This window comes from Pelophylax lessonae (genome assembly GCF_965119305.1).
Source record: "Pelophylax lessonae genome assembly, chromosome: 4".
NCBI classification, from domain to species: Eukaryota; Metazoa; Chordata; class Amphibia; order Anura; family Ranidae; genus Pelophylax; species Pelophylax lessonae.
In genome coordinates, this window is record NC_138771.1 from 430,275,199 (window position 1) to 430,292,285 (window position 17,087).

Below are 17,087 nucleotides of genomic sequence, written 5' to 3' on the forward strand. Positions count from 1 at the left end.
TTACTCCCAGTCACTACTGCACTCCCCCCAGTCGCTACAGCCCTCCTCCTGGTCGTGAAGGTATTCCCCCCGGTTGCTAAGGTGTTTTTCCCCGGTTGCTAAGGTGTTTTCCCTGGTTGCTAAGGTTTTTTTTGGTTACTAAGGTATTTCTCCCGGTTGCTAAGGTATTTCACCTGGTTGCTTTCATTGAAAAGCTAACATACACCTCTTTTAGTAATTGCTGACGCCACAGTGGAAGCACTGGGGACAAATTGAAAGTGGGTAGGCCTATGTGGACACATAAGAACTGCACAGACTGCTATCCTGGCAATCAAACCTCAGTTCTTTTTGTACAAGATCTGTGTTGTGGACCTCTGCGCTATGTGTCTGGGATCAAGTGATGAGCAGCTGTCAAATAAATAACAATAAATATAGAAATATATGTCCATAGGTTGCTGCTGCCCTGAATTGTGTTCCCACAACTTGACAGAATAAAAGTGTAAAATAGAGTTGCGCAGCCTAAATCAAATACAAAACTCAATACTATAAAGCAAAAGATTAATAAACAACTTTCAAATAGTCATAAAGTCCAAAAAAAGTGCAGGTGCTAAAAGTGAACTTTTGTGAAATCATATGTACGTTGAAATAAAGTCCATGCTCAAAATGTGATATATCTCAACCACTTTCTTCTCAGCAAGCGATCTCCATGTGAATCATAATTAAAACAATAGTGAACTTTCACTTCTGTGCACCATCCCCGTACACTCAGAACTCTCACCTTATAAAAAATAAAGACAAGCCTTTGAATAGTATACTCAGTGAATCAATATACTCCACCGTATACTATTTAAAGGCTTGTCTTTATTTTACATGAGGTGAGAGTTCTGAGAGCACGGGTACGGTGCACAGAGGTGGAAATTCACTATTGTTTTAATTATGATTCACATGAAGATCATTTGCTGAGAAGAAGGTGGTTGGGATATTGCATGTTTTGAGCATGGACTTTATTTCAACGTATATATGATTTCACAAAAGTTCACTTTTAGCATATGCACTTTTTATTGGACTTGAAAAATGTATGTTTGCACTCAAGTTGTTTTTACACTTGTATAGTTTTTGTACAAGGTGTATATATTGTATACAGTATCTCACAAAAGTGAGTACACCCGTCACATTTTTGTAAATATTTTCTTATATTTTTTCATGTGACCACACTGAAGAAATGACACTTTGCTAGTGAGTACACTGTAGTAGTGAGAGTACAGTTTGTATAACAGTGTAAATTTGCTGAAGTAATACAATAAACACAAAAATGGCCTAAAAATGGCCTAGCCTATAAGAAGATTGTCAAGACCCTGAAACTGAGCTGCAGCACAGCGGCAAAGACCATACAGTGGTTTAACAGGACAGGTTCCATTCGAAACAGTCCTCGCCATGATCAACTAAAGGAGTTGAGTGCACACGCTCAGTGTCATATCCAGAGGTTGTCTTTGGGAAATAGACGTATGAGTGCTGCCAGCATTGCTAAAGAAGTTGAATGGGTGGGGGGTCAGCCTATCAGTGCTCAGACCATACGCTGCACACTACATCAAATTTCTCTGCATGGCTGTCCTTCCAGAAGTAAGCCTCTTCTAAAGATAATGCACAAGAAAGCCCGCAAACAGTTTGCTGAAGACAAGCAGACTAAGCACATGGATTACTGGAGCCATGTCCTGTGATCTGATGAGACCAAGATAAATGTATTTGGTTCAGATGGTGTCAAGCATGTGTGGCGGCAACCAGATGAGGAGTACAAAGACAAGTGTGTATTGCGTATAGTCAAGCATGGTGGTGGGAGTGTCATGGTCTGGGGCTGCATGAGTGCTGTGACATACTGAAGCAGAGCACGATGCCCTCCATTCGGACACTGGGCTGCAGGGCAGTATTCCAACATGATAACAACCTCAAACACACCTCCAAGACAACCACTGCCTTGCTAAATAAGCTGGGGGGTAAAGGGTTCAGGCAGTGCTGGAAAATAATGGTGGCCACACAAAATATTGACACTTTGGGCCCAGATTGGACATTTCTATTTAGGGGTGTACTCACTTTTGCTGTCAGAAGTTTAGACATTAAGCACTTGCCAACCGACACGCGACTATTTACTGCGGCAGACAGCCGCTCCTAGGCAAAGCGAGCCTGTAGGGGGCGAGCGGGTGCCGCCGGAGGCGCATTACCGCCCCCGCTCATTCACTGACATCCCCGCGCGTGTGACCGGCGGCTCCGATGTCCGCGGCCACTCGCGATCTTCTGCAGGAGAGGGAGAAGGACGGACGGCTGATGTAAACATAGCCGTCTGTCATTCTCCCTGATGTAAGCATAGAGGCTATGTGATCCTGCTATGAAGGATCGTATGTCTCTGTGGTTACATCACAATCCACGCCCCCCACAGTTAGAATCACGCCCCTAGGGATACATTTAACCCAATGATCACCAATAAAGTTAACCCCTTCCCTGCCAGTGTCATTTTTACTGTAACAGTGCATATTTATATCACTGATTACTGTAGTAATGCCACTGGTACTCCCAAAAGTGTCAAAAATGTCAGTCAGGGGTCTGATCTGTCGGCCGCAATGTCGCAGTCCCGCAGATCGCCGCCATTACTAGTTAAAAAAAAAACAATTAAAATGACATAAATCTTTCCCGTAGTTAGTAACCGCAATAACTTTTGCGCAAACCAATCAAAATACGCTTATTGTGATTTTTTTTACCAAAAATATGTAGAAGAAAACAAATTGGCCTAAAATGTTAAAAAATTTTGATTTTTACATTTTTTTGAGAATTTCATACAAAAAAAATGTGAAAAAATATTGTTATTTTTTCAAAATTGTTGCTCTTTTTTTGTTTATAGCGCAAAAAATAAAAATCACACAGGTGATCAAATACCACCAAAAGAAAGCTCTGTTTGTGGAAAAAAAGGGCGCCAATTTAATTTGGGTACAGCGTCACATGACTGCGCAATTGTCCGTTAAAGTCACGCAGTAACGATTCGCAAAATAGGGCCTGGTCTTTGAGCAGCCAAATCATCCGGGGCTTAAAGAGGAAGTAAACCCTCCTCTGACACTTTTACCTATAGGTAAGCCTATGATAAGGCTTACCTATAGGTACTGTAAATATCTCCTAAACATGTACCGTTTAGGATATATTTACCTTACATGCAGCCAGTGACGTCACTGGCGCATGCGCTCTGAAGGAACGGCCGCTGGTGCCGTTCCTTCAGAGTCCCATGCCGTGACCACGCACGCGGGAGTGACGTCACCGCGGCTCCGGCCAATCAGATGGCCGGATGCCGCGATCCCGGAAGACGGGCGACTGGACATGTCGCCCGTCATAGAGGTGAGCGGGCGGCACGGCGGGGGCTCGTTCTAAGGTAAGTATTGCATAATGAGCTAGTATGCGAAGCATACTAGCTTATTATGTCTTTCTCTTTCAGGGTGAAAAAGAAAAAAAAAATTGAGTTTACAACCTCTTTAAGTGGTTAATGGCTGTGTGTTGAATTATTTTGAGGGGACAGCAAATTTACACTGCTGTACACTCACTACTTTACATTGTAGCAAAGTGTCATTTCTTCAGTGTTGTCACATGAAAAGATATAATAAAATATTTACAAAAATGTGAGGGGTGTACTCACTTTTGTGAGATACTGTATATGTACCCCCTGTGAGGGGGTATGTCACCCAGGATTCGTAAAAAAGCAGGTTTAGAGGCTCCAGGAGGACTTTTCAACTTGGAAGAAACTGTGTTTTCAGTTTCCCCTGTGGTTGATAAAATCCAGTTGGGGACCTGGAGCCTGGAAATTTCATAGCGATCAGGGTGGGATGAAATCTCCAATCCTGGGACCAGGTCTTGGGAACAGTCAGCACACTGATTGTGCAGGTGGATCTGGGCCTTTTAGGAGAGACAGGTCCAGTGTTCTTGACTCCACCCTCCTGAGGAGTCCTGGCAAGCAAGGGAGAAGGGAGAAGTGTGCATATCTGCACGGTGCAGTTTGACAGAGCAGACGGAGGGCCCAAACCTGTGGGTTTGAGCAGCAAGGAAGTTGTAAAAGGAGAGTGTCAGTATGGGTACAGAGTGTGTACCAAACAGGGACATTATTACAGGGTCAAGAGGTCAGAGGTCAAAGCCTGAGCCGCAGTGCTGACCAGAGACCAGAGAGCCAGGTGGCTTGGTATTATTCTCTTATTGTTTCTTTACTGCTGTGTAAAGTTGAAACCCCTGCGTGGGAATCCTGGATGGCCTTCACTTTTTACTTTTTAAAGGCATCCCAGTCTTAGTCCACAGGGTTCAAAATTGAGTTGGTCCATCCTTCGCAGCTATAACAGCTTCAAGTCTTCTTGGAAAGCTGTCCACAAGGTTTAAGAGTGTTTCTATGAGAATGTTTGGCCATTCTTCCAGAAGCGCATTTGTGAGGACAGGCACTGATGTTGGACGAGAAGACCTAGCTCGCAGTCTGTGCTCTATTTCATTCCAAAGGCATCCTATCCAGTTAGGGTCAGGACTCTGTACAGTCCAATCAAGTTCCTGCACCCCAAACTTGCTCATCCATGTTTTTTTGGACCTTTCAGATCCAGGTACCTGCCAGCTTTTGGCAGCCAGGGATTATGTGATTGCTATGTGATCACATGATCTCAATACCATCAAAGCTGTTGTCAATGCATTTAATCTATAACAGCAGTGATTCCTGTAGAGTGATGCTGTGATTGGCACCTCCTGTATTGCATGGTACGTGGGCCAATCACAGCACCCTGTACCATGTAATTAGCTGTAGCCAGTCACAGATCACTAGTAATCACAGCCAGTATGAATTTAACCCATTCATAGTTACATAGTTAGTCAGGTTGAAAAAAGACACAAGTCCAATCCCGTTCAACCAAAAAAAAAAAAACAGTATTGAAAACCCAACCATACAATCCTATGCCCGCTGTTGATCCAGAGGAAGGTGAAAATAAACCCCAGCAAAGCAGGATCCAATTTACTACAGCAGGGGATAAAAATTCCTTCCTGATCCCCCGAGAGGCAATCGGATATTCCCTGGATCAACTTTGCCTAAAAAAAAAATTTAGTACCCATGTATATTATGTACACCTAGGATTCATAACAGTTCAAAACATTGTTGCTACAGTGATAATCCCTCAGATGAAAATATACAAGAAAAAAATAGCGCTTGCAAAAGAATACCAATTTTCTTATATAACTATTACAAAGTAATATATAAATGTGTGTAAAAAAAGGAATCCATACAAAAGGTGCCCAAGTGCTAGTGAATGTGATATTCACAAATATTCATATTATGATAAAAATTAAATAATGTGAAGAAACAGTCCCATACAAGTGCAGATACATGCTGGTGATACTGCAATCAAACAAGTGCCGAAATGCTGTGATGTTCCAATTGCCCGTACAAGGTGTCTCTGACCCCCTTAAGAACCTCACTCACCAGAAATGGTGGACCCTCTAGTCAGGGTCAAATAGACTTGAAACTGATGTAGAATTAGTTAGGGACTGCAGGACCGGTGACTGCAATCAGCAATCAATGTGTAAAAAATTTTTTCAAAAAGTTTAAAAATTGAATTCAATCATTTTTTTTAACATACTGTCACCAGTAAGTATCCCAGATCACTGCCACATCAGTCATATGGTGACGCTGTACTACACTAATGACAGTACGTAAATTAAAATGTAAAAATTTTATCTAATTTCTTCATTTTCCAAAAAGAGTGTCAAAAAATTACAAATTCATAAACTCACAATGCCTCTTACTAAATATCTTGGATTTTCTACTTTGCAAAAAGGGACCATTTCGGGGATATATGTACTGTCCTGGCATTTTAAGTGCATTTTAAGAGTACATCAGGATTGATCAATTTTCAAACATATATATTATACCTTAGTTTGTAGACAATAAAACTTTTACACAAACCAATTAAAATGCACTTATTGGGATTTGTTTCCAAAGACATGTAGTAGAATACATTAATTTTGGCCTAAATTTATGAAAACTTTTGATTTCATTGGATATGTTTTATAAGAGAAAGTAAAAAATATTGTTTTTGTTTTTTTTTTTTTTCAAAATGTTCAGTCTTTTTTCACTTATATAGCAAAAAATAAAAAACCCAGTGGTGATCAAATACCCCCAAAAGAAAGCTCTAGTTGTGTGAAAAAAAGTGTATATATTTATGTGTGCACAGTGTTGCATGACTGTGCAATTGCCAGTTAAAGTAGTACAGTGCCGAATAGCAAAAAATGGCAACGAAGGGGGTAAAACCTTTGGAGGTCAAGAGCTTAAATGTAATCTCAGACTAATATGGGTTTATGTATTCTACACATCATAAAGACTTGTGTACATAGTTGTGCTTTCAAAAACAGGCTTTTATATTTGTACGAATGCAAAAGGCTGCATTTGACCTAACTTGCCTGCAATGCAAACACATCCTCAATAGGCCATGCTGCGTTCAGAAAAGTGCAAATGCAAAGCATTGTACATGACTATGTACACAAGACCGAATTGCTTTCGCACTGACTGTAAAAGCATCTATGGTAGTTTCAGTTGTTAGATGCAGTAGCCTCATTCTTTTTCTATTTTCAGCCTTTTTATCTTTTATTTTCATCAGGTAATTTGCCAGTACATTAATGTTGTCTCACTGTGCTGTATCTATGGTTGGGGATAGCATTGTGTGTGTGTAAAGCTAGCAGAAGGGTAGAAAAATAGCCAAGTACATAGAGGAGGCTAATGCAAGGCATTGGCTTAGCTTTGTTAGCCTACAACAGGAATTACTGTTACTGTCAGGATCTCAAGGTAAGAAATTGTATGTGTAACCACTTAAGTCCCCAGTGTCACCTAAAAAGAGGTGCAAGGATAAGAGCCACCCCAGCTTAATTTTCAAACACAGTGGGGGAATTTACTAAAACTGTAGCAGACAGAATCTGAAACAGCCCTGCATAGTAACCAATCAACGTCCATCTTCTGCTTGGTTGGTTAAGCTGTATAAATGAAAGCTAAATGCTTATTGGTTGCCATGCATAGCTTATCCAGATTCTGACTTCTCTAATCTTAGCAAATTGCCTGTCAACTCCTAAAATCCATGACAATGTCAAGTATCATTGCTACGTAGTTAACCCCTTCCTGTCCACGCTATAGCCCAATGATGGCTACAGCGCGGACTTACTTTGTTGGGAGGCCGTCATATGATGTCCTCCCGTGATCTTGCTTCCTTCAGACTCAGCTGATCAAAGATCAGGGTAAAGGACCAATCACAGCGACCCTTTACCACATTATCTGCTGTGTCCAATGAACACAAGCCAGTAACTGACAGCGTGAGGAGGGGATAAGAGAGCCAATAACTGACTTGTGTTAAAGGGATATCTACACTGATAATCAGGGCACTGATTATCAGTGTCCTGATTCAGTGCAGTCCCAACAATTCCAACCAGTGCTGCCAATCAGTGCCCACCAGTGCTGCTAATCAGTGACCATCAGTGCTGCCAATGAGTGCCTCCTCATCAGTGTCACCTATCAGTGCTGCCTATCAGTGCCGCCTCACCAGTGCATCCTCATCAGTGCCTCATCATCAGTGCCCACCAGTGCTGCCTCATTAATCCCCATCATTTCCACCAATCAGTGCCCATTAATGCCACCTACCAGTGCCCATCCGTGCCATCTCATCAGTGCCCATTAGTACCTATCAGTGCAGCCTATCAGTGCCCATTAGTGTAGCTTCATTAGCACACATCAGTGAAAGAGAAAAATTACCTGGTTGCAAAATTTTATTACAAACTATAAAAAAAATGTTTTTGCTTTTTCAAAATTGTTAGTATTTTTTCCATGTGTTTACCAAAAATTAAAAAACTCAGTGGTGATCAAATACCACCAAAAAAAGCTCTATTTGTGTGAAACAAATGATACAAATTTCTTGTGGGTACAGTATTGCATGACAGTGCAATTGTCATTTTTAGTGACAGCGCTGAAAGCTGAAAATTCCTAAGCAGGAATGGTTGTGCAGTAGGCAAGTGGTTAAGATAAATGTTAACAACTACAGAACTCTGTTTTCCAAAGTTAGTGCTTTCAACATTATTCACTGATTTTTTTTTTTTTTTTTTTTTTTTTAAGCATCATTTTTTTGTTTGTTTGGTGTTAAAACTTTATTTTTTGGTTGCTGAAAGTTTTAAAATTTTTAGTAAACGTATCTGCTCTCAGGGAAAAAAAAAAAATTATATAACCATGTATTTAATGCAGAATTAGTTTGTGCAGTAAACTGTAGGATTTTATTAGATAGCTTCCCACACAAGCACTTTTTACCAACATTGCAACAGACGGGGCTTGAGCATTCGGTACCCACGTGTTCTTGGAAAGGAATCAAAAAGAATCTTGGATTTATAATAGATTGCTCATACAGAAAAAAAAAAAAAAAAAACTATATTTATTCTGCATTGTCACACGCATAAAGATTCTGCTTATTGCTTTAATCCTTAGTTTAATAAAGAATGTTCTAACCAAATTAATTTGCATATCACCATGGTAAATTTCTAATGTATAATTACAATATGTCATGTCATGTTCAAATTTCAATGTATGTAAAAGATGAATGTATCTTTCTTGGTTCCATCTGCTCTAGCGGAATGAATATCTCATCAAAATATATCATTTTATTATTAGAAATGAACTTCTGGTATGCTTTTCTTTTTTTGGATTATAACAAGTCTATTCCAAAATTGCTGTTTAGCATACTTAAATGAGAAGCGGATTACATGGGTTGCTCTGCACGAAGAGATGCTATAATATTAGTACGTTTTGTAAAGCCAAGGCAATTTTAGTCATTGGAAGAGTGGGAGTAACTCCCAACCAATAATCTTATGTGCTACCACATATTATCTGCTTTTACTGTCTTCGTTCTCTCCACCCCCGTCAGTGACTCACCCTCCCTCTCTCACTTTGATCAGTAAGAAGAACAAAGCTATGCAAAATCGATGCTAAAAAGGAAGAGTTAGGAAGGATTTAATTTGCTTTATTGGATTAATTCAGACCATATCGTGATGTTTGAGCTTATCTAGAAACCTGACTTCTTGTGCCTATCCATCTCAGGGACCTACAGTATATCTTTAAAATGGACTTCAGGAGGCATTTCAATACTTGGCTATGGCAAGTATTATATTTTGTTTATCTTGGTTTGTGGGGAAGGGTCTGTGGACAGCTTTATTATACTATAATGGAGGAATCAGAGCCTGGGACATTTATTGGAAATGTGGCTCATGATCTGGGATTAAATACTGAACAAATATCTCAGCGGAGTCTAAGACTAGGATCTGAAGAAAGCAGGAGGTATTTTGTTTTGAGATTTGAAAACGGAGAGCTGCTCCTGAATGAAAAGATAGACAGAGAGAGTCTGTGTGGCTTTAGTTCAAGCTGCTTGCTGCCTGTAGAACTACTAACAGACAAACCATTAGAGTTGTTTCATTTGATTGTTGAGATCCAGGACATAAATGATAATTCACCTCACTTTGTAAATAGTGCTCGACTAATTAAAATAGCAGAACTGGCTACTCCAGGTTTGAGGTTTCCTTTGGAAAATGCTATTGACCTGGATGTAGGTTCTAATGCTGTAAGCTCCTATGAAATGAGCCCAAGCCAATACTTTTCACTAAATGTCAAACAGTTAAAAGACGGGACACTTTTACCTGAGTTGGTATTAGAAAATGCTTTAGATAGAGAGGAAATAGCAGAACATCACCTTATACTGACAGCTCTGGATGGTGGCCAGCCACCTAGGTCAGGAACAACAAGAATCTCTGTGCTTGTTTTAGATAATAATGACAATCCACCTACTTTTGATCAGTCTGTTTATAAAGCAAGTTTATCAGAAAATATTACCCCAGGAACATTATTATTAAACCTTAATGCTACAGATGCAGATGAAGGTTCAAACAGTGAAATTGAGTATATTTTTGAAGATCACAGCTTAAAATCAGTGGGAAAGCTTTTCAAGCTAGATCCACATACAGGTGAAATTCATGTTCAAGGAAATATTGATTTTGAAGAGAGCAGTTTCTTTGAAATTTACGTAAGAGCCAAAGATAAAGGTGTTCCAGTAATGGAAGGACATTGTGTTATACAAGTGGAAATTCAAGATTCCAATGACAATGCCCCTGAAGTTGTTATAATGTCTCTTGAAAATTCAATACCAGAAAATACACCAATTGGCACAGTGGTTGGACTGTTTAATATAATCGATCGAGATTCTGGCACAAATGGTCAAGTTCAGTTGGAGGTACCACCAGGGCTTCCTTTTGCTTTTAAATCCTTTGAAAATCACTATTCTTTGATCACAGATGGTATTTTGGATCGGGAAATTATAGCTCAATACGTTATCCACTTAGTTGCAGCAGATTTAGGGTCTCCTTCGATGTACACAGAAAGAACAATTGTTCTAAATATTTCAGATGTTAATGACAATTCTCCAATTTTTTCACACCATTCCTTTACTGCTTACATACATGAAAATAATGTACCAGGAATATTTCTTTGCACTTTATTTGCCACTGATGCAGATGAAGGAGAGAATTCACGCCTAAAATTTTCTCTATCAGAAATATATATTGCAGGCTCTCCAGTGTCTTCATACATATATATAAATGAATACAGTGGAAATGTATATGCTCAGAGATCCTTCAACTATGAATATATTCAACTCTTGGAAGTCACTGTTTTTGTTGAAGATGGCGGATCTCCAAAGCTAAAATCAAATGCCACTCTATACATATTTATTTTAGACCAAAATGATAATCATCCAAAAGTTCTCTATCCTATCTTGACCAGGGAGGCCATTGAGCATCAACGAATACCTCGTCCTGTATCTGCTGGTTATTTGGTCACCAAAGTAGCAGCAGTGGATGCAGATTCAGGTTATAATGCATGGTTGTCTTACAGTATCTTGGAAGCTTCGGACCCTTCCATGTTTAGAGTGGCACCACACACAGGTGAGATACGAATGATACGAACTTTACAAGAGTCAGATGATAGCACCTACACCATATTGGTTGAAGTTAAAGACAATGGACAACCAGCTTTATCAAGCACAGCTACTATTTTTGTATCATTCGAGGATATCATCCATGATGAAACTCCAAAATCCCAAGATTTCCAAACAGCTCATAATGAACAATCAGATATGACATTATACTTGATAATATCTTTATCAGCTGTCAGTACTGTATCAACCATTACTTTTATTGTTTTAATTGTCAAGTGTGTAAGAACAAAAAACAGAAATGTCCGCAGTTGCACCACTGGGTCTGACATAAATGATTTTCAGTGTCATTACCAGCCAACTCTACAGCTTAATTCAGATGGAACTCTAAAATATATGGAGGTTAAGACTTTGACTCGACCTACAAACCAGTGTTATACTACTTGCCTTTCCCCAGCATTAGAACGAACTGACTTCACCTTTTTAAGGCCTTTGGATTTTCCACAACTAAAGGATATTTTGAATGATGAAGATTCCTTGTCAATGAATAGTGAATACAATGAAGTGATCCAGGTGAGAAAACCTGCTCAAAGCACATATTGTTAAATTCAATTGTCTCTTTATAAACATAACTTTTTTAAAGACTGGTTTTACCTGGGAGATCAACTTTAGATACACAGATGTAGATAATCTACAGATTAGCTTTGTTTTACATTGTTCTAAGGAAAATTATCACATGTATGGGGTGCTGCCAACCATGTTTGGCAGACATGTAAAAGGCTGTTGCTCAAAAGCTGCTGAGGTGAATGTATACCACTCCTCTATTGCCTTCTTTATTACAACCTTCATTGTATAGGTGGTCAGGGGCCCTCCTGGGCTACACATATCTGTCAAAATTGGCAGATCTCAGAAAGCCTGATCTCCAGTTATGGTAGTTATATTCCTTTCATTATTCAATGTATTTTAAAGCTGCAGCACAAGTGCACATACACAGTGTTTTGATTGTACTTATAAGGAAAGCTTTTACTGAGCAAGAGGGATAGTCAAATGAAGGTACATTTATAGCATTCTAAGTGGTGATTTTTGAAATTTTGTAAAATAGATCTACTAATAATATGCACCAGTAAACTGCTGGGGGCATAGCAATGTTAAATATAAATTGCTGTGGTTCAGAAATGTTTCAGGAATAGTTAAAAAAAATCATTAGGTGACATGCAAACACTTTAATAGCATGCAACTGGGAACACAGTCTGTCAATTATTCATGTAAAAAATAATGAATAATTAGTTTTTAATGTGTACTGAACTCTTTACATCTAGTTACAGTACAGAAAATAATGTCTTGAAGGGATACACTGGTAATTAAAGAAATATGTTCGCATTATAATTAAATAAAATCTTGTGTTCAAAGGAATGATTTTCAATTTGAGCGAGAAAACCAACAAAACAAGAACTGTATCCCACACATTCCAGTTTCCGGTAGTTAAGAAAATGCAGTTGAAAAGCTACATCAACATCTTACTCAGAGTAGTTTCATCATGGTATCTCCAATTTGACCATATGTTATTAATGACTACTATTTCAACCCAGAACTGAAAGTTGATTCAGCCACCTATGAGTTTTTTGCATCCCTTTTGAACTCAGGCAGTGTCTTAGCCCAGTTCCATGCTTCAAACTCTTAACCTTCAGCCCCTACCACTTGCCCCCTCTGCATGTATTTTTTAATTTATTTTTTTTATACATGTTTTTTCAGAAGTCTTTTTGATGAATACATAATGCACAGGGTCCTCTTAGTTTTCCCCTCTTCTCCAGAACTAGGCAGACCTCAGTGATACATAAATTACATTAGTGCTTTACTTGCTTATCATTGTACTTTGAGTGCAGAACACTGTAGTAAATCTACACTCACATTAAAGTGGAACTAAACCCATCAATTTAAACAGTTACATTCCTGGCATGCCAGGAAAGTGAACTGCCACATTTGCTTTTGCTCTTAACTGATCACATGTGCAGCACCATGGCAGTAGCAGATTAAACAGAGGCTAAGGTGGCAGGTTCCTAGCCTATAAATGACAGGAGGGTTTTGTTCTGCTTTAAGGGGGTTAAACGATGATGGTATCATTCAACGAGAGAAAAGATGATGGTATCATTCAAAAGGAGAGGTGAGAATAACAGGGAAATCTGCATTTGTTATTGGTTTGAATATTTTCAGGACTAATCAATAAAAAGAAAAAAGTAAATAAATAAAAGTAAACAAACACTTCCTGCTACATTCTATCATATGCTGAACAGATCAATATCTTTAGAACCCTTTAAAACTGGGACCAGCTGGCAATAACGAAAGCTAATGAGAAGAGTGAAAAACGTGGGTGAAAACATCATGCTGCTACAGTTCATGCAGTAGTCTATGGGAGTGAATCTTGTTCTTCAATGTTTGACTATTTGTAGGAATACTAAGCAAGTTATTGTCAAACAAAAGGCAAGGGAAGCTGTGTACTGCCATGACGACATGTATCAATGCCAAAATTAACCACTTCAAAACCAGACACTTTCACCCTTTTCTTGCCCAGACCAATTTCAGCTTATCATATTTTCATGACAAGTACCCAAACTAAATTGAATATGTTTTTGAGACAGAAAGAGCTTTATTTTGGTGGTATTTATTTACCACTTGTTTTTTTTTATTTTTTGCTAAATAAACAAAAAAGACAGAAAATCCTGAAAATAAACCCCCACTTTTTTCTTAGTTTTTGTTGTAAAATGTTGCAAATAAGTAATGTTTCTTCATAAATGTGAGCCAACATTTACACTGCTACATTTCTTTGGTAAAAATGAGTGCATATTATTTAGTCTGTGTAATAGTATACAAATTATGGTACATACAGTATATATGAAAATTGATCAGTTCTGATGTACTGACTGTCTAACTTATGTAAGGCACTAAAATGCCAGGATAGTACAAACCTCCCAAATTACCCCTTTTCAAAAAGTAGACAGCCTAAAGTATTTAGTAGGAGGCATGGGGCATTTTTTGAAGTTGTTATTTTTTTGTCACAGTTTTTTGGAAAATGAAGAAAATAAATAAAATGAGTTTGTTTTTTTCTTCAGATTTTTTATACCTACTGTCACCAGAGCAGTACAGTGTCATCGTATGTCTGGTGTGTTGGTGATCAGGGATACTGACATCTTTCTTTTATATATATATATATATTTTTATATTTGTTTGTTACATACTGTGACAAAGCACTGCAATGTAAGCATAGTGACATTGTACTACACTGAGCGGTGATCAGGCTTTTTTTTTTCTTTAACACTATGATTGCTTATAACAGTTATGAACACTGTTATAAGCAATCCTTTTTATGAATGGCATCTATATATAGCTACTATGTACTACTGGGATATCTGTAATTGGCCACAGCTATCACAGTGTGCTGTGATAAGCCCTGTCTGTACCATGTGATCACTGTGACCAAGTACAGAGAATAACACAATACCTAATTTACCTAATGCAAATGACGCACAATTCAACATGAAGTATTTGGACTTACTTTACTAAACTGCACTTAATACTACACCTTATTATTACATACCCCTGCAGACTTATGACAGTTCCACACAATATTCTAAAAGGCCAGTTTTGTCTACAGTGCACATACAGTGTTATCGTATGTCTGGTGTGGTGGTGATCAGGGATACTGACATCTTTCTTTTATATATATATTTTTATATTTTTTTGTTACATACTGTGACAAAGCACTGCAATGTAAGCATAGTGACATTGTACTACACTGAGCGGTGATCAGGCTTTTTTTTTTTTTTTCTTTAACACTATGATTGCTTATAACAGTTATGAACACTGTTATAAGCAATCCTTTTTATGAATGGCATCTATATATAGCTATTATGTACTACTGGGATAGCTTTAATTGGCCACAGCTATCACAGTGTGCTGTGATAAGCCCTGTCTGTACCATGTGATCACTGTGACCAAGTACAGAGAATAACACAATAGTACACAATAAATGGCTATGAATAAAAGCCATTTATTGTGTACAACTGTTATTCAATCGTTGTGCTTGGCCACAGCGATTGCATGATACTGAGGCCAGCCCAGTACTCCGATCTGTCCTCCGCTGTGTACAATAAACACAGCCGATAACAGAAAGATAACAGATCAATCTAAAGCACCATATGACCTCCTCCTGGAACCAGGGAGCTCCTGCCCAGCCATCATATTACTATAGGCTGTGCGAAAGCTGCTAAGAAAACAAAAATAAAAAGTACAGCAGCTTCAACGGTTTTTGGCAATATGGCTGCTGAGAGCCCACTCTTTATAGAAAGGGGGCTGAGTTATTCATTCTTTCAGATTATTGGCTTTTGTGACTAATTTGAACTAGGGGCAAAAGCTATGAATTGCATCATGGAAGTTCCCTATTTCTTGCAGAAAAACTGCAAAGTTTTAGCTAAAAGTTCATGATTTGTGAACCTTTGGGTACCTGCAGTGAACCCATGGTTCCAGTGAACCCAGAACGTATCCCTAATTATGAATAAGGTATTTGAGGACAAGACTTTATCCTGAACCTTTTAATTGGAAGTTACGTTTAAAGGTTCCTAAATTAGCCAAATTAATATTGCCCTTTATAATCTATACTTTATTTTGTTACAAATATTTACTTAATTGTTGTCATTATTAAAACCATGCACATTAGGGACTAGTTTGATTTCAATTGTAAAACTTGGCGCATCCACAGAAAGAAAGCATTTTTGCAAACATGTACAGTATATGTAAGTTCAGCACACACTATAAAAAAAGAAAAAAAAAGTCTACATCAGTGGCACAATAATTACTATCACATGGGATTTAAGTAATCAGCATTACAATTTGAGAGTAACCTGCAAACGATCTATGTGAAAAATACTACACATAATATACTGAAGTACATTCAACAAAGTGCAAGTGAAAGGGTGGCAATACAATATGCAGATGAGACAAAAGATGGCCTTCTTTTTCCAGCCCAGAAGTATGCAATGTCTTTTTCTTAGCCTGTCCACAGAACAGGCATTGGCTTTATTGGATACTTTCGTACATTTGCTATTGTTTTTCTGTGATGTAAGGCCATGCTGTAAGTGTTTGGTCACACTCCCCATTACTGGGACCTTCACTATTGCCACATTTACTTCCAGCCAGTGACAAACCATACGGATCTAAAGTAGCAGGGGAACTGGGGAACTGTGTTCCTTATAGAAGTAGATTGGTAAGAGAGCCAATTGACCTGTTTACCTAATCCAAATGACGCACAATTCAACATGAAGTATTTGGACTTACTTTACTAAACTGCACTTAATACTACACCTTATTATTACATACCCCTGCAGACTTATGACAGTTCCACACAATATTCTAAAAGGCCAGTTTTGTCTACAGTGCACAGGCTTTTATCGGGCATCTCACATGTTCTTGCTCTTTTCATTCAACACAATTTATTTCTTCTGAATGCCCACCTGTATTAGGGCCCTTACACATCAATGAGATGTGTTATTAGTGACCTGCAGTGCCATTAAATCTGAATGGCACCCCGACGCATTTTCCAAGCACATCATCATTGTAATTCAGTGCAACATTTATCAATGCATTACCACCCATTGCAGTACTCTGAGCTGTCAAAAACACTGCATATATGATTTTTGATCTGTTGTGGTGCATTGGGCAGTCCATTCAGCTTACATGTTTGGTATACCATAGCAGACCATGCTGATGTGGTAAATATTAACGTGAAGATTCCAGGATCTGTAGCTTTGGTTGCCCAGTTCTATGTATTGGCTCTAAACTTTGGAGTTGGTGCCTGGATATAGTTTACCTGGTTGCGGTTTCTGATACTCCTTATTTCAAAGTGTCTAAACTGGGGAGATAAAAACTATTGGAGCCTTCCTGGAAACAGTTCTGAGGATAAGCTGATTAAATCTGTACGTGAGCATGACCTTTCTTTTATCAACCACCGTCATATTTTTTGTAGTGGATGACATTTTTGTTATATCTTGAGTATGGAATGCAGGGTTCTGTGAAAAAGTGAAGATGCTGCTTCCTCTGTGATTTTAAATACTATAT

The 17,087-nt window shown here is 38.5% G+C and overlaps 1 protein-coding gene across 10 annotated transcripts in view; it reads left to right on the forward strand.

Annotated features, from left to right (window-relative positions):
* LOC309553369 (protocadherin gamma-C5-like) overlaps window positions 1–17,087 on the forward strand; it is a 764,755-nt gene that overhangs the window by 358,858 nt on the left and 388,810 nt on the right. For 2 of the 10 annotated variants that reach the window (XM_082254501.1, XM_082254504.1), the window contains exon 1: window positions 8,961–11,552. The exons of the other annotated variants lie outside the window; for them this stretch is intronic. In XM_082254501.1, coding sequence (XP_082110627.1) covers window positions 9,120–11,552 — 2,433 coding nt within the window. In that variant the 5' untranslated portion in view covers window positions 8,961–9,119. Of the gene's footprint in view, window positions 1–8,960; window positions 11,553–17,087 lie in introns of those variants that run through there. 10 annotated transcript variants of the gene reach the window in all.